The sequence below is a fragment of the Sinohyriopsis cumingii genome, chromosome 12, assembly GCF_028554795.1.
Source record: "Sinohyriopsis cumingii isolate HCF-2022 chromosome 12, ASM2855479v2, whole genome shotgun sequence".
In the NCBI taxonomy this organism is placed as follows: domain Eukaryota; kingdom Metazoa; phylum Mollusca; class Bivalvia; order Unionida; family Unionidae; genus Sinohyriopsis; species Sinohyriopsis cumingii.
The window spans coordinates 13,492,585-13,510,076 of record NC_142972.1 but is presented as its reverse complement, the minus strand read 5'-3'; the positions used below and the strand labels follow the sequence as shown (position 1 = coordinate 13,510,076).

Here is a 17,492-nt window from a genome sequence, read left to right as displayed (position 1 = left end):
GTTGAGAAAAAAACCTTCAAACTACTCTCAACAGACTTCAGATATGGTACAAGGAAAATGGTATGATCTCAATACGGACAAAACAAAAGTTTTGTTCATAACCACATGGCAGAAAAGAGCAATATTGCAAATTGATATGCTGCATGTTCTCTATGATAACACTGAGGGCTGTTCCATTAAGACATACATGGGACTGGGGAGAAGGCATTTTTGAAATTGGGTAGCCACCCTAAAATGTTATTAAGGCCTTACCAGACCCACCAACAGAATTTATTGAACAAGAAAATCACCTACCAATAGAATTTACTTTGGGATATATATATATATATATATATATATATATATATATATATATATATATATATATATATATATATATATATTACAATTGTCAGGAAGTGTAAAAATACATTTCCTAGTTGCTTGCTGTCTCTGTTCAAGAAGTAATTTACTCATTTACTTAATTTATTTGGATGGATCAAAATAGTTAATATTCATGTATTGATCTGAAATTAATTTTTTTCACATGGTTTTGAATGACATGCAGAAGTTCTTAAAGAAAATCAGGTCTGTCAGTATGAGCTGTACTCAGCTATTCAACATACAGGTAAATTTATTAATTATTGGATCCAAAGTACAAAACAAAAATATTTCTATTTATGCTTTAATTGCACTGAATCAGCAACATGGAATTCTAAATTAATGTTATGAAAAAGGTGTTATTATTGTGCCTGTTGTTTAAATGACTGCCTTTGTTTACCTGGCTTCAGCATGTCAAGTGATAAAAATAGCATAATTGAGCCAACTTTCTGCAGTGGACCACACAAATCAAACTCATAACCTGATAACAAAGAAAAATTATCACAAATCCTTTTGAATTTGGCCATGGAAATTAAACTTTGACCTTTTAACAAAAAAAACCCCACTTTATCCATGAACGTAATAAGTCTTTTCCATTTAAATATCTCAAAAAAATTGTGTATTTTATCCAGCTGTCCTGTGCTCTGTGGTTTCTGTGAACCAAAATGTCTACAAAGTTTAAAGCTGATAACTTTTCCTATTTTACAAGAAAATGTACATGAAGTAATCTGATTAAAATCAGATCTCCACTGTCCTATGTGAAGATCTGACAGTGACAGCTTAGAGGTCATGTTCTGTTGACATATGGTATTACCATAGTTGCTAATTTTATCAGCCACGAAGATGAAGTCTTATGTCTTCGCATTTGGGAGACTGAGCATTATGGCTGAAGAGCATCAATCAGTGCCAAATGTTTGATTCACTTTCAAATTTTTGAAAGCTGAATCTCCATTGGCAAATTAAAAGGTCACCAGAACATGACCCCTAAGCAGTCACTGTCAGATCTTCACATAGGACAGTGGAGATCTGATTTTAATCAGATTGGTGCACAAGGACACTTGTTATATTATGTCAGATATCATAAAAACCCTGATGTGTGTATATATATATATATAACTGTAATTAAAGTTTATAAATTGCACTTATGTTACTTTTCTAAACATTCTGTTCAAGATTGTAGTTCTAAATTTGATGTGAATTTCTATATAGCTATCCCTAGCAGACCAGCTCCAGTTGGGTCATTATGTTTATGTTGGTCATGGCGTACAAGGGCTGGGCCCATTGCCAGACTATATAGATAGGCAAAGTGTTCCAATATAAAATACAAACCTAAATCTGGCTGTCAGGGTTAATATGTCTGATCAGCATGTTTCATTGCAACATTAGGCTTTGTTAAGTATGAGCATTTTTGGCTGAGGGTCAAAAACTGGCACATTCTAGTGATGGCAGGTGCTTGTAAAGTTGTTAGGGCTGCAAAGAGTATGTAACATGCCTGGGCAAATATTGCTAAACCATGACATGCATACAATATTGCTTCCAAGCCTACATTCTTCTTTATACCTTATCATTTTCCAAAACATTTAGCACATCTGAAATGCTATTAGCATGGACAGTCACTCCTCAGCTGTAAATGCTATTCTATGACCACTCAATAATTCTGTTTGTTGAAGATGAAAATATGTGATAGACAAGGTCAACATACACTGATCTACATTATGTGCAGTACTTCTATGCAATTATGCATGGCTCTGTATGCCTTATTATTTACAGATGGGAAGGGGTCTACATAATACTTCAAAACAGTATTCAATTTAGCATGTTTATTTAAAAATATATTGCCGAAATGATTTCTTATATCAGTGTTAAAATGTTGTGTCCCAATCTTTAACAGGTTCAAAACAATCAAGTTTGTCAAAAATATGCATGACCACATGTAATTTGAGAGCCAGTAAAGTTAACCAACAAACTTAGAACTCAATATTTTGTTCATGACAACTCCATCTGAAAATGAAGCGAACACAAGCAGTATTGACCCTAACCCATGTATCTACATCCACATTTGTTATCTTACAGATCACAAATACATGGACATGTACCTTGATCATAGCAACAGGCTCAAGGCAGCAAATGTGATTTTAAAAACTGAATGCTCAGGATATCTGACATATTGGGATTAACTCATTAACCCACAGCACCTTGTTTATGCATTAAGAGGTAGTAGCCTTCTTCCGAGCTCTGTAATGTCAAGGTCATTTATGATACATTAAAGTGGATGGTATTATTGAAAGGTAGACAGGTGTAGCTCTACAATGATATGAAATAATCTGGACTTTCTAGTTGCAGTACAAAATACAGTGGGAAAAACATAATTTTTTGGATCCGATTTTTTTTCCACCAAGAATTTGCCCATGGTTGGAATTTGATATTGTGTCCGGATTTTAGGCCTTTTGGCCTCAGATCTAATGCAGACTGGTCTGAACTGCACATAGGTGAACCTTTGCAAAAAGTAGGATGAGATGGACATTTGGAAAAAAAATGGTCTGGATATAAAAATGATGGGTCCATGAAGCAAAAATAAAAAATCCAACTTTTACCCTTCTGCTCATGTACGAGCAAAATAGCCAATGATAAACAATGTTTCTGACACAACTAGGCATTAGGTTAACTGGAAATCTCTTGGAAGTCAGTGTATTAGGATGTGTTCAGAAACAGCCCCCAAAATGTGTTTCCTGCTTGCACTTCAGGCAAAAATGACAAAAACCTGCAGGGGTTCATGAGTTAACATGTGCAACATTGATCAATGCTCAATCTGAAATTCCATAAACATCAATAAATGGCATCCATAAATGGCAAACTTTCAATTCTGAACATGTACTCTGATAATTTAAACTGCTAAAACAAAGTTAACAGAAATAACAATAGAACCAGTAACTCTTTCTTCTTTTAACATTTTACATCGTTTCCAAAATAAAAGTAAGATATTTTAATGCTGGCAAACTTTTCAGGAAATCTCTATGCATCATAATGCCTTGGGCTCAAAGATGTACATACGTATAAAATAAGAAAAGAACTGATAAGCACTATTAAAAATTTGAACACACAAAGAAAAGAATTCTGGTGAACTGTGACAATTCTGCAACTGCTGAAATCATTAACAAAGGCTGATCCATTTTGTGAAAGTGTCATGATTGAATTCTTTTGGAACTCATGGTTGTGTCCTGCATCCTGTATGGAACAGTATTTGAGTCAGCAGCAGCAAGGTACTTTGGAGGTGATGACACAAATGCTCCTTTATTTGTAGATTCCATGGGCCGTCCATTTTGTAGGGAACTTTTTTCTGTCGTACTTGAAGTTCCTGCTGACATGCATGGGCTATGATGAGCAAAACCTTTCTGGTCATTCATTTCGTATTTGAGCAGCCACAACTGCACTTGCCTTTGGTTAGGAGGACCATCTGATTAGGACTTTAAAACAATGGTCTTCGTCATGTTGTGTGCTCTACATCAGAGTTCACTCTAACCAACTCCTTTCTGCTCAGGAACAGTTGTGTACATACATTTAGTATCAATTTGCTTTGGACACAGTCCTCCAAATGGATTTTCACATTCCAAACTGGCAATCCTCTTGGGGGCTCTCATTTGATATTTTTAATATCAAACTCAATTTGGCATTTTTCCCCAATCTGATACTCATAAGCTACACTAATAATGTAAAGGCCATGCCCATTAAATACATTACATTCACAGTTTTAAATAGGAAAACATAAGAATATTTTCTTCATGCTGGGATCAGCCTAGCTGTATTCCATGAATCTGGGATCAACCCAGAATACACTCTTATGCGGGGATCAGCCTAGCATAGATTTAGTTAAGATGATATCAGCCCAGAATACATTAGCATGCTGGGATCAGCCTGTAGCACATACTACTTAAGCTGGGATCAGCCCAGAGTACCATGTAATGCTGGAATCGGCCTAGCACTGATTGGGAATCAGTCTTTTACACTGAGCTGGGATCAGCCTAGCACCAATTCTACTTCAGCTGGTATCAGCCCAGAATACACTATAATGCTGGGATCAGGCTATCACTGATTGGGAATCAGTCTTTTAGATTCAGATTCTAGCCCATGAGTATCCCCCACAGAGAGAGCCAAATATTTAAAAAAAATATTGAAATTAGGTATTGATTTTTTTTTTTATTATGAATTTGATGTTGTAGAATATCGGTAATAATGAATAGTGGCATGTTTGAGAGAAATTAGGGAGAGAGTGAGTGTGAGAGACGAATGCATATACTCATGTATCCTATATTTTTTACAATGCCTGTATTAAATCATTTCTCTTACAATTTAGTATTGTTTTCTTGTGCATAAAGTGGTAACTTATTAAATTTTAGATTATGCACAACTTGATGATCTTGTAGGTACACATTGCCAGTGTTCCAATGTTGTTCATCTGTTAATGACCATTGAGGGAGGAATTGGTGGTGTGGTAAGATGATGTAATGTCAGATTATAAGGCTTAGTGAGTGGCTAACATTTGGATAGGGGTATTGTACATGTACCTTGAAATCAAAAGGCAGACAGGGAATTATACAAGAGACTGTTATTAGCCTCTTACTGCTGACTTTGTGGGTAACTTTGTTGGATGATCATGGGGGAGGGCATGAGCAGACCTATTCCTATTGGTTGGCATTGGAAGCATAATTCAAAGAGCCAACCAAGTTAGATAATATTATGTAAAATTTTGCATGATCAAATAGTACCACATGATCAGTTGACCAGTTGTACATCTGTTATGGCTTCCACAACTGACATCTTGAAAATATTGTTGTAACTACTCCCTTGAATGGATGGTCATGTTTGTATGGTGTTTTCACAGAAAAGCTTCTAATGATGTTTGCTTGATCCTAAATGAAAATGTTGTCAATCAGACAGCCAGTATATAAACCACAGCTTAATTTGAAGGTCTTGTTATTGCTAAAGAATGTCAGAGATGGTTTCAAGATCCAGATGTTAAAAGGTGGGAATTATTTTGTCTTAAAATCCTGGAAATTCTTTTTGCCCATTCAAGCATCAATCAAGCATCAGACCCATGGATGTACTCTTCTTTATTTGTATAGTTAGTTATTGCACATAAATATTCTAATGATGTGAGGAATTTTTGTCAGAAGACACCCCTTTCAGCTATTTTATTTGACCTTGCAGTCTTTGAAATTTAAACAGAAAAAAATGAAGAAAAAGATATATGCTTTGATTTATATTGAGAAACTTTTTTTAATAATTGTTACAAACATATTTTTTTCATGAAGATGTTATTGTGAAACAAAGAGAGTTATATAAAATGCAATATATGAGATTTGATGTGCATAGTTTTCTGGTGGCTTTATCATAATCATACTCAGGGGAAGTAAGTGATGTTGTTCTCCCATTGCTCACGAGATTTTTGTCTGAAACAGTTGATAAGTTGACATCCCAAGACAATTAAATCATGTACAGGACAGGAATATGGCAGGTTATGAATTCACCTTCTTGCTATAAATAGAATTTACCCACAAGACAGGGCATGCACCAATATTGCTTTCGACAAACAGAAGAAAACTGCAGTGTTTACAATATGATGCTTACGCTAAACTGACACATTCTGAACTGTGTTGCTCAGTTCATGTCATTGTTTACAAAATAGCACTCAAAGATAAAATATAAACCAGATTTAGTAAAGCAAATATAGACTTGTTTTATAGACTTTAGTCCCCTAATTTGTGGGGATAATTATATATATATGTTAGGAGATTACAAAATTTTATTATTTGGTCTTTTAAAACAGTAATCAAAAGACCCCATTAAATAGTAACCACCATTCATTGTGGTAATCTGCATCATTTATTTCCATATCTGGTTTCAGTAAAATTATAATGTCTGCTGTGCAAAATGGTATGGGCTTTTTTATCCTTTTGTTTATTCTCATTCATGTGTTCATGTATTTTGCAGTTCTTCAATTTGTTTGTCTTTTGTTACATTCATTATAATTGTTCATTCATTTGTTCATTCCTTCATTAATTTTATTCTTTACAGCTTATATGCACCTCTGTTTTTGTTTTGTTATGCATTCCTTTTAGTTTATGTAAGACTGACTGGTAAAATCAAGAACTAAATTAGATTTGTAATGATGACATTAACCTTAATAATAATATTTAGAAGAAATAAATTGCTGGAAAAATCATAAGGCACATAGTTGTAATTAAATAGATATAGCCATGGTTTAGGAAATTTGGAACATTACTTAAATTTGCACCTAGCTGAAAAATAATTTCAGTTAAATACTTTTCCTGAAAAGTTGAATCAGTCAACAGCATATATGCACCAAAATGTCATGAACATATGCAAGGCTGCATATCTTGAGCTGAGACGCATCAGCTCAATTCGCAAATATCTTTCAGTTGATGCCACTAAAACAGTTGTGTGTTCATTAGTACTTTCAAGACTGGACTATTGTAACTCAGTTCTGTCTGGTTCATCTCAATATCTACTCCAGAAACTTCAAAAAGTTCAAAACACAGCTGCTCTGATCATACTTAGAGTACCATGATCAGAGCACACCTCTCCACTGCTCTGTACCCTACACTGACTATCCATTCGATCCAGAATCAAACACAAAATTTGTTCTCTGCGCTACGTTTCACTGTCAGACTCTAGTCCAACATACCTATCCGATCTCACCCATGTGTACACACCAGCAAGAAACTTACGCTCCTCTTCTGACAATCATATACTCATTATTCCCACTATGAAAACAAAGTCATATGGACAGCATTCTTTTGCACACCAGGGCCCAGCAATGTGGAATGATTTGCCCACTGAACTTAGACACAAAGACACAGTGATCACATTCTAGAGGGCTCTCAAAACTCACTTATTTCGACTGCAAGAACAAACTTAAAGACCTAATAATGTTTCCTACCTGAAATATTCTCAGCATTTTTTTTAATTTTTTAATGTTTTTCTAATTTCATGGTGTTTGTTTTTGTAATATTATTATATGTTTTTTATCTTATAGGTATTATCTAATGTTGTAAAGCGTTTAGAGCTTCTAAAGATTAGGTGCTATGCAAAGTCCTCATTATTATTAGTATTATTCTCACAGTGTCTTGTTTGGTTTTTGAGACTCAAAAAGTGTTTAGAGGTCCCAAAGGGGGTGGTCTATGTGTCTGATCAAAAAAAGTGATGTAGTTGAATTGAGAATAAGCTAACTTTTCATACAAGCCTATAGAAAAGGCTGATCAGAACCAATTTGTAATGGATGACCATAACATTAGTATTGGCAAAACTGTATACAATGCAGTCTGAATATGAGATATGCTAAGTCTTTATAAAAGAAATGAATATATATCACATTTGGGACTGACAGTTTCATATGAGGAAGGGGGCATAACATTTTCACATTTGATGAGGGCTTTGTAGGTAATGCAGCAATAATAAATGCTTTTGTCCAGTAGGGGTGTTAACGTTTTATCAACGTGAACCTAATATGCAAATACTAATGGGTGCTTATCATTGTCTTTCAGTCAATTAATTCACAATCACTTGATTCAGGGGGAAACTAGTATGTACACCTTGAATTATGTGACTTGGAAATATATTTCATGGCTAAAATCATCCTGAAAAGCTTTGGGTCAATTAATAGTTTGTATTTTAACAAGATTAGCATAATGAATAATAATAAAGAGAACTAGTCTGAATGTTTAGTTAAGTATATTGAATATGTAACATACAGGTGGTGGTCCTATTTCAGCAGACATTGTAACCTGCCCTGTTGTATGTTTCAGCCTAATGAAGATGATCTACTCCTTTGTGGAGCAAACAAGCACAGCTCCAGCATGGTGCCAGCTTCAGCATTCCATAAAGAGGAACTTTGGGGGGCTGGATACCATTGACCCAGTAAAAATATTTTCCAAGAGACTGACCATGGTGAACCAAAATGCAGAGGTTTGGGATGATATATTGTAAAATCTGTCTTTTTATGAAATTTAACTGAATGTTTTCATGATATGTACAGATAAATTTCTGATTACAGCGCACACATGACTCTACTGTGATAGGACAAAAAATACTATTATAAAAACAGTCTGTAGCACATATTGTTTTATGATTGAAATCTACTGCTTTTAAAAAATGATAGGATCTAAAAAAATTGAAACCAGAAGAAAGGGTATTTTTATGTGTTCTATCCACACATTACAGAAACTAGACAGATATCAGCCATTTGATGATTGGAACTGTTATTGCAGTGCACTGACCATTTTAATGTTAGATCCCAGTGTGCACTGACCATTCTAATGTTAGGTCCCTGCATAATCAGATCTAATAGGCTAATATGTGTACACATCAAGCTGTTAACTGACTACCTTGTTGTTGTAACTTGGAGAGTTTAAGGTCAAATGTAAGATGTTTGTTTGTTGTGTTAAAAGTAAGAAATAGATCATGACTTTTGAGTCTTTGATTACAAATAGGCTGACCTTTAGCAGAAGTGAGACAAAAGTTAAGACTGACCAAAAGATGATTTTTGGAAGAAACTATTAAGTATTTTGATTTTTTTGTCATATATATTTTTTTGTTGCTTTGTTCAAGATGATTTTAGAGGAATATTTATGGGCAGTATTTTTGTTCATTTCATCACAAATGCCAAAATGTGCATGCTCTCCCAGTGCTAAAAAAAACAAACCCACCAGCTAAGCAGTGAGGCCTAGGACTTAATCACAGGTTTAATTCCACCATGGCGTAAACATGGATTGAAGGAGCAATGTATAGCAATCAGCGACCTAAAAAATCCAAGCAGCAACATACAGACTGAAGTAGGAACTTCTTTTCATGCCTAACATGGTTATTTTGTCATTCTTTTACTGCTACAGAGAGGACATTCTTCATTCATGGCAAAATAAAAGTGATTCAAGTTGAAATCTGGACCAAAAAAACTATTGGGAATCTGTTAAGTGTGAAACTTAATCACAATGAATGTCATAAGTTGTCACCAATAAGTGATCTTACGAAGGAGACTTAAAATGCTTGTGGATTTTATTTTCTAAAACTTTGCAATGAATTATGATATATATATATATATTTATTAGTTATTATTGTAGCATTTTCCATCAAACTTCAATTCTGATTCATGTTCAAAACTTGCTTTTCTATTATAGTATGAAAGGAATAAATAATATGGCAAGAAGCACTTGGTTTGTTTTCAGTTGGCTTAAAACATGTAAAATATTTGTTGAACTAACAATCTGTTGGTTTCGAAGCCAATCTACTGATCCATATTTGTAAATCTACTAGTTTGATGTCCTGTTTTTGTCAGATACAGGAATTTGTGTATACACTTACAGATATAGATGGTGGCAATAAAGACTTGTATTCACATGGTGCCTGTTTTGGAGGAAGAGCCTGAACCATAGCATACAAGCATTTGTTGAACTATATCATGTACAGTGGTCCTCTTATGTGGCCACCCCTTCTGCTCAGGGAAAGTGGCTGTACAAGACAGATGGCATTTAATATCATCATTTAAAAGTAGCACTAATTTATTAAAAGGTTCTTCTTTCTTAAGAACTGACTTATTTAACGATAATATATATTAATAGCTCTTATTCTTAGGCATGAAATGCATGTAGGGTATTGTTGACATGTATATGGCAAAACCATTCAAAAAAACATCATATAAATCTTGGTATATACATTGCATGGCATTTAAAATAATTCTCTTTGCATTTACTCCATTTTTCATTATTGCAGAATAGTCTCCTTATCCATTACGATGTTGTATTTGAGTCTTCCCAAAATAAAACTTTTCGGCAAGAACTCTTGAACTCTCCCCATTGTCATCAAATCAAATAACTTTTTCTTTTTCATCTAAATTATTAAATTCTCCATTTGTATGATGATATGTTCAAGGTTTGCAGCTATTTATTCCTATGTTGCTCATTGTTCTGTACTGCAGCATAATTGTGCAGATGAAACTTTTGTAGAGTCAACGAAATGTCTTTTTTTATAAAGGAATTGATACATGTACTGTCACGTGAATTTTTTCTGTCATTGTCTGGTACTCTGTTTTGTTGAAGGTTAATTTCTCTTTTTCTGTTAATCCACAATATCTGTATTTAGCCTTTGCTGACCATGATATGATCTTGACAGTTGTGTCTGGTTAAAATCATCAAAGAAAAACAAAATACAACTGCTGTGTGAAGCTCAAATTTCTATAAAAACATTCTTGACTCTATTTTATGTAAATGTTTGCATCAATGATATACTGTTAACCTTAGCGGTACATGTACTTTAGCCAACACGAAAACCTGATATTGGGAAACAGACATCAGTAAAGATAATCAGATTACTTACCATACCATATGAATTAAATATTGGTTCTGGACACATATTAAAATAAGTTGTGGCCACTTACAAGGGGTAAATTTTACATTTTTGCACTCGTATGCTGGTCGCTGGTTGAGTTAGAGGGGTGGCCTCTCTTGAGAGGTACTTTTAAACACAAACTCATCGGTGCCAAAGGATTCTGGCTGTAAAGAGTGGGTGGCCGCTGGTCAGGCAGGCCATTCATGAGGGGGACCACTGTAGTCTGGTCTTATAGCCCAGCTTCAGACTTCAACAGTCGCTCTAAACCCAATGTAGATTGAAATAGCTGTAAATACTATGGTCAGCCATATCAATATAATCTGTACACTGAGTGTTGTGACTACTGTGGAGAAACCAAACATTTAGCACAGGAAAGCAGGCACAGACGGACAATAAAGTGCCATCAGTGTGGTTTTAAACACAAGGCCAAAGGTCAAAATAGATTCAGGGAATAGTTAAATGGCATTGAGGCCATCTCAACTCCAAAGGTAGACTCTATTGTATATTTGTCACAGGCTAGATTAATTCAGATTTCATGTTTTAATCAGTATATTTGAATTTCAGCACCGAGAGGGGGACCCTGATTGCAGCACTAAGGGTTTAATTCAGGCCTGTCTGCCTAATATCAACAGCATAAAGAGGTTAGCATTTGGTGTGTGTGTGTGCACATGTATATATGCATGGCAGTTATGGAGTTAATATATGGGAAAATATAATTAATTTGCCAAATTACTTATAGTTGGCAGTGTCTCACAAGTTTGTGTGTCTGCCCACCATAACAAATATATTTTTTTAGCACATTTTAGGTAATGAGTAGATTATTCCACTCTATTAATTCACCATTCAGTTCACGATTCAGAGGTACATTTGGATACAAAAGACAGATTTGTATGTCCAGTAGACAGAATTAGTTTGTAATTTTGCACTTCTTAGCATCAAAGCATCTATTTATGCAATAATTAGAAGCACAGGGGCTCCAATGCAGAATTGATATTCAGTGAGAGTGATTATAAATTAAGAAAACTTGAATCACTTGTTTGATTTTGCTCAATGATAAAATTTGTACGATAGTAAAGAAGTCAGTCAGATGGATCATGTGTTTTCACAGATAAAAACAGGTTTTGTGAGATCTAGTAGTTATTGAGCCCCTAGGAGCAATTTTTTCACCCCTCCTCCCTCTTTGGGATTATATTCCATTTGTTCTCTGACAACTAGTGTTGATATGGAACAATTAACACATGATGGGTACAGTTTATTTCTTAACCCTTTATCTCATGCAAGTGCCTTTGGATTGCCTCTACCTGATTTGCATGGAAGTGCCTTTTGACACCTCTACACCATTCTCATGGATGCGCCTTTCAATGCCTGCTGTATACGTCAGCCATTTTGAGTGGGTTTTTGTAGCGCCACCTTTGTGAAAAAAAACTTTTATATACTACATTCATTATTGTAAATGACCATTATGTCAGAGCACATGGTTAGTGTTTAATATCTGGTCGAAATCTGATATTTAAAGTAACTGGGTTGTATTCTCCACTCTCCAAAATGGAGGCAGCTGATTTTGTTCAGTACTTTCTTGAGTTTTATTGATTAGAATCACAACTATGAAAGCTTCAATAACCTAAGAAAAGGCTCTGATATTGATGTAAGCAGTAATTAGTTTTTATAAATTATCAAATTCAGATGATTTAGTGATGTAGACGCAGACAAATAACTTATAAATTTTAAGCATGAGAAATGGCAGCTACAGTTGGTCACGCAGCTTCACTGACTTCCCGTACAGAAATTTCTTATGGATTCCGTATGGAATACTTATGGAATCCGTATGGAATAGATATGGACTGAAAAACTTATGGAATCAGACAATTTATTCCATATCAATTCCATAAGTACTTCACAGCAAGTGAAAATTCTATATGGAATAAAGTTGCAACTTTAATCCATAAGCACTTTTTTCCATATGGAAATCAGGCTCGTGTGTTATAGCATCATGGAAAATACTCTCTGAAGACTTATAAAAATAACTAAACTATCTGATTAAAATAGAAATGTTGGTGGGAGTTTGTGTTCCTGTATATGTCAGTGTAGCTGATGTGGAAGGATGAATATATACTCATAAATTTTAAGAAACACATGTATGTCAGTTTTCTTTAATTTATTTCCACAGATGTTTAAAAACAAAGACATGACCAAAAAAGTAGGGAAAATGTAAACATGATCAGAAATTTAGTATTAAAATACAAGCATAGATGAATCTTTGGTGCAAGGTGGATTTTGGGCTTGATCTAATGTTTATTCTGAAAAGTAATTTTTTTGGCTTCCTATCAAAATATGCTCTACAAAAATCATGCCCTAGTGAAAATGTGACTTAAATTTCAGCAAAATCAATGAACATTTCTTGACATTCACTCAAATGTCCATTTTCACTAAAATCATGGTATTTTAGGAGATTTTACCAAAATTTAAGAAAATATCAGTGAAATTTTGTGATTGAAATTTCACTGATTCTGCCAACATTTCTGAAAATATTAGTGGGAATTTTTTGTTGAAATTTCACTGAGAGTTTGTCAAAAATTCTAAAAATATAGTGATATTTTGTGATTGCAAAATCACTGAAATTTTAGTTTAAAAAAATATAAATAAGATATAATAAAATTTATTTTTGTTTCTTGTACAATTTGATTGATTTTCAGCAGCATTTATATTCCCTGTTTTTGATAGCTGTAATTGTGTTCTTTATTTTGGGAACAATAACTTCTTTCCACATCTTTCTGTATTATATTTCTTTATCAAATTTTGTTATTGTTGTTGTTGTACTTTTTTAAACTTAAATTGGATTTAACTGCCCTCAAACAAGTTTTCTTGTTTTCTGTTTTGAATCAGAATTTCGCTTTTCTCCTGACCTGAATCTGATTTTCCTCGATATGGACCCTTTTTTAATATCGTCTCCGAAACTTTTTTTAAATAATGCTCTATCCGGTCCCATTCCGCAACGGGCTTTCTAATAAGTATTTGTTCCGTTTATTATTTAAAGGATGATCAATGTAAAGAGCTTTCTGATTGGTCAAAATTTTGTACTTGTCCAATGAGTCGTTGCGTAACGGAAACTGACGGGAATGCTAAACATGGCGATTAGAGTGGGATACGAGTTTGAATAACCATTTGAAAAATGTGCGGCAAAGAGAATAGCTTGAATCAAAGTCGATGGGAGCGTAATTGGTCAGTGTGTATGAAAACTGAACGCCAGGATTAGCATTTCACTTTTTGTGCCATAACAGCTCTACAGTAGCGGCTAATGTGCTAAATAGGACAAGGAATTGAACCAGGATGATTTCGAAGTTATATAACTCAAAACTGATTAACTTCCAGGATGAATTTAAGGAGGACAAAGTATAGATCACTGGTGGAATTCTTGCGAAATACCCATGTCTATCAAAGATGGTCATATCTTTGCGGAATTTTCTTGGCCCACGTAGAATCATCGTTCAATATCGTGAGGCATTATTGTGTATATTATCTAAATATTCTAGGTGTGTTGGAATTCAGTGTAAAATAAGAGTACTTCTATCATGATAAACGTTTGTCACGCTGCTTATTGAACAAGGACTAATTCAAGATACCACAACAGCATCATAGTTTGTACATTAATCAAAAATCAAGTTGCAGTACAAGTGACATAGCAGGCTTTTAGCATTTCTTTTCATGTCGCAAATGGATGCTTTTCTGTAATTTTGCATTATTTTCACAGTTGAATTTTTCAATGCAGATTAATATTTTATATATGTTTATGTGTTCACAGATGCCTGTGCATATATTCTAGGCTTGATACTTTGATTTTTAAAATCAATTAATTATTTAGTGTCAAGCCAGATTCTTCACATCATGTTGTATATACTATAAATATTGTACATAACAGATAGGCCTCAAGGTAGATTAGTTCTGCAATTAAGTTACCTTCTCTAAATAACGTCATTATTATCATTAATTTTATTATTATTATTAACTCCCATATCTCTTGCCTTGGATGTCATATAATTACAACATCTGTAAATAAAATCATGCAAACTTAATATCACCTTGGTTAATAAAGTCCTGTTTAAGTCATATTCATTATTAATCTGAAACCTTCTGAAATGTATGAAAAACTTCTAAAAATTCAGTAAAATACTATACAATGATCAAAATTGTAGTGAAATCTCACAAACGTTTTAGTTAAATATTTGTGAAATCTCACCAGACTTTTCAGTGAAATGAAAAAGACTTAAGTGATGCCATCATGGATTAGGCTTTGTATGTGAGAAAGAAAATGAGGACAAGAAAAACCTAAATCTTATTTGATAATGTCTGTCAATATAAAATTTATATCCATTTTAAAAATTATGGTGAAATATTCATCATTGATTCCCAATAATGTTTAAGAATCATTAGGCAGTTTAATAGAAATCTGAAGCAGATTTTTTTATGGTTTAGACAGAAAATACTTAAAAAACCCGTCTGAAATCCACCTTAAGTATGCCTGGAAATTTTTGTACGGGATGAACTATTACCAAATTCCATATGAACTATTTACAAATTCCATATGGTATATTTGCCAACTCCATATGGACTATTCACAAATTCCATATGGACTATTCACAAATTCCATATGGAGTATTGCCAAATTCCATATGGAATTTTAATTTTATTCCATATGGACAACCTACAAATCTCATGGACTAATTAGCATATTCCATAAGATTTTCCATACGGAGTACGTACGGAGTCCATAACATTTCTATATGGATACACTGAAATCCATAAGAGTGCTTTAACTATAGAATAGAAATGTCCATATGGATATTTCTGTAAAAGTACGTATGGATTCCATATCCATTCCATGTGGAAAATTTCGTACGGGTTGACAGTGAGATTTTAAAGCACATAAAAAATTCTTCCATGTAAAATAATTATTCAGCAATAACGATCGGATTTTACTCTTAAATGTTTCTATACATAATATATGTGTACCTGAAATGTCAAATGGTTAAAATTGATGTTTTTAATGTAACAGTTCCAGTTTTTAATATCACTAATAGAAAGTGAACGAGAGGTATCATAACTATGGTCCATAACCTCACCCATTTTATCACATCACCCATTCCTGATCTTTCTCAAGAATTTTTTTCTACTTCCTTTCAGTGAAAGTCGGTACCTTCTGCTGCTGACGGAGAACTATGGAGCTCTTAGCATTCTGCCACAGCTGATACCAACCACAAATATCACTACCATATTTGGCAGTAGTTTTCCCAATGACCAGGAATACACACAGGTGTATAGATATCATTTATTTTCATGGGGCTCAGTTATTGTGGTTTTGTTCAAAAAGAAATTTCTGTGGGTACTTCAGTTCATAGTTTTGCTTGTCAAAGTTTACATATTAGTAGATATTTAATTTCATGGTTTAACCTTTATAAATACCCAAAATGAAGAATACAAAAGAATTATTATACAAAGGCAATGCAAGTGTTAGTCATTTGAATGTTTAAAACAATACCACCACATGCATGAGCACAAATCAAAGACCTGTCTAGTTCATTACTTACAAAGTGTTTTCATTGGAGTAGCATCAGTGGTAGCTGATGCAGTCAAAACATATAATATACTACCACCACTATGAGCACAAATAAAACCCATGTCAAGATAATCATTTACACTGCTTTTTAGTCTGAGTGCTTAACATCAGAGAAAGCCAATGTCACAAAGTGCAAAAATGCTAGCTAAATTGAAAGACAGTGGAATCCTTTGTTTGTGACTGCCTAAACTTCAAATGAGTAAAAAGAAGAATTAAAATAACACTTCCACAACTGATAGGTTACACAGGTCATAGAGGCCATCACTTAAATGTAAGATATTACTGGTGACAATCAGTAAAGTCTGTATTATTAATCAAGCAGTTCATGCCTAATGAGTGAAAGATCAGACCTAATTATCAGTGGTTTTTGAAAGCTGTGCTTTCTGCAATTCTTTACCTAACAAGCATTTGTTTGCACCATGAGACTTGACTGACATTATGTTGATACAGTGACTTTGTATAAAAATCAGCAAAGTGTGAGCATCAGTACTCTGCTGTAATTTGTGTATATACTTAGTGTTTCATTAACAGTAGTGCTTCAAACAATGTTTCTAGTATTTTACAGGTGTGTTGCACTTTGGGATTAAGAATATTTTCTTTTTCGTGCCAATAAAAATGTAGATCCCAGAGGTGTACTCTGTACAGGGTACATACAAATAAAGTGAGTGCCTGTGTTGTCTTGTCAGGGAATGTCCAAAATCCACCACAAATATTCACTTTTAGGCAATATTAATTACATAACAAAAAATGGATGACTTCCAGTTTGTGTGTGAGCTGCACATATGCATGTCTGTGATGGCATGGTTTATCAGTTTAGCAGCACACAAATGCAGACCAGAAGCTTCCAAAAGACTAAAAGGACAAACTGCTGGAATTCAAGCAATTCATCATTAAACAGCACAAAAGATGCAACACTGAGTTGAGCCAGATAGGAAATGCTAACCAGACTCCCTTGACATTTGATCTTCCATCCAACAACACTAGCATAACATTAATTTGTAAAAAGAAAAATTATTTTACAATGATGCTTGCTGTAAAAGGGCGGAAAGATTCCCCATTTGTTATTTCAGGAGAATAATGCTTCCAAAGAATGCAGTGTGGTCAGAGTGGATCCAAGTCAGGT

At 34.0% G+C, this 17,492-nt stretch overlaps 1 protein-coding gene across 1 annotated transcript in view; it reads left to right on the top strand.

The window, feature by feature from the left end:
• LOC149786021 (E3 ubiquitin-protein ligase rnf213-alpha-like) overlaps positions 1-17,492 on the top strand; it is a 559,813-nt gene that overhangs the window by 249,646 nt on the left and 292,675 nt on the right. The window contains exons 32-34 of the mRNA XM_089978097.1: positions 8,184-8,343; positions 11,323-11,399; positions 15,937-16,066. Coding sequence (XP_089834223.1) covers positions 8,184-8,343; positions 11,323-11,399; positions 15,937-16,066 — 367 coding nt within the window. The remainder of the gene's footprint in view (positions 1-8,183; positions 8,344-11,322; positions 11,400-15,936; positions 16,067-17,492) is intronic.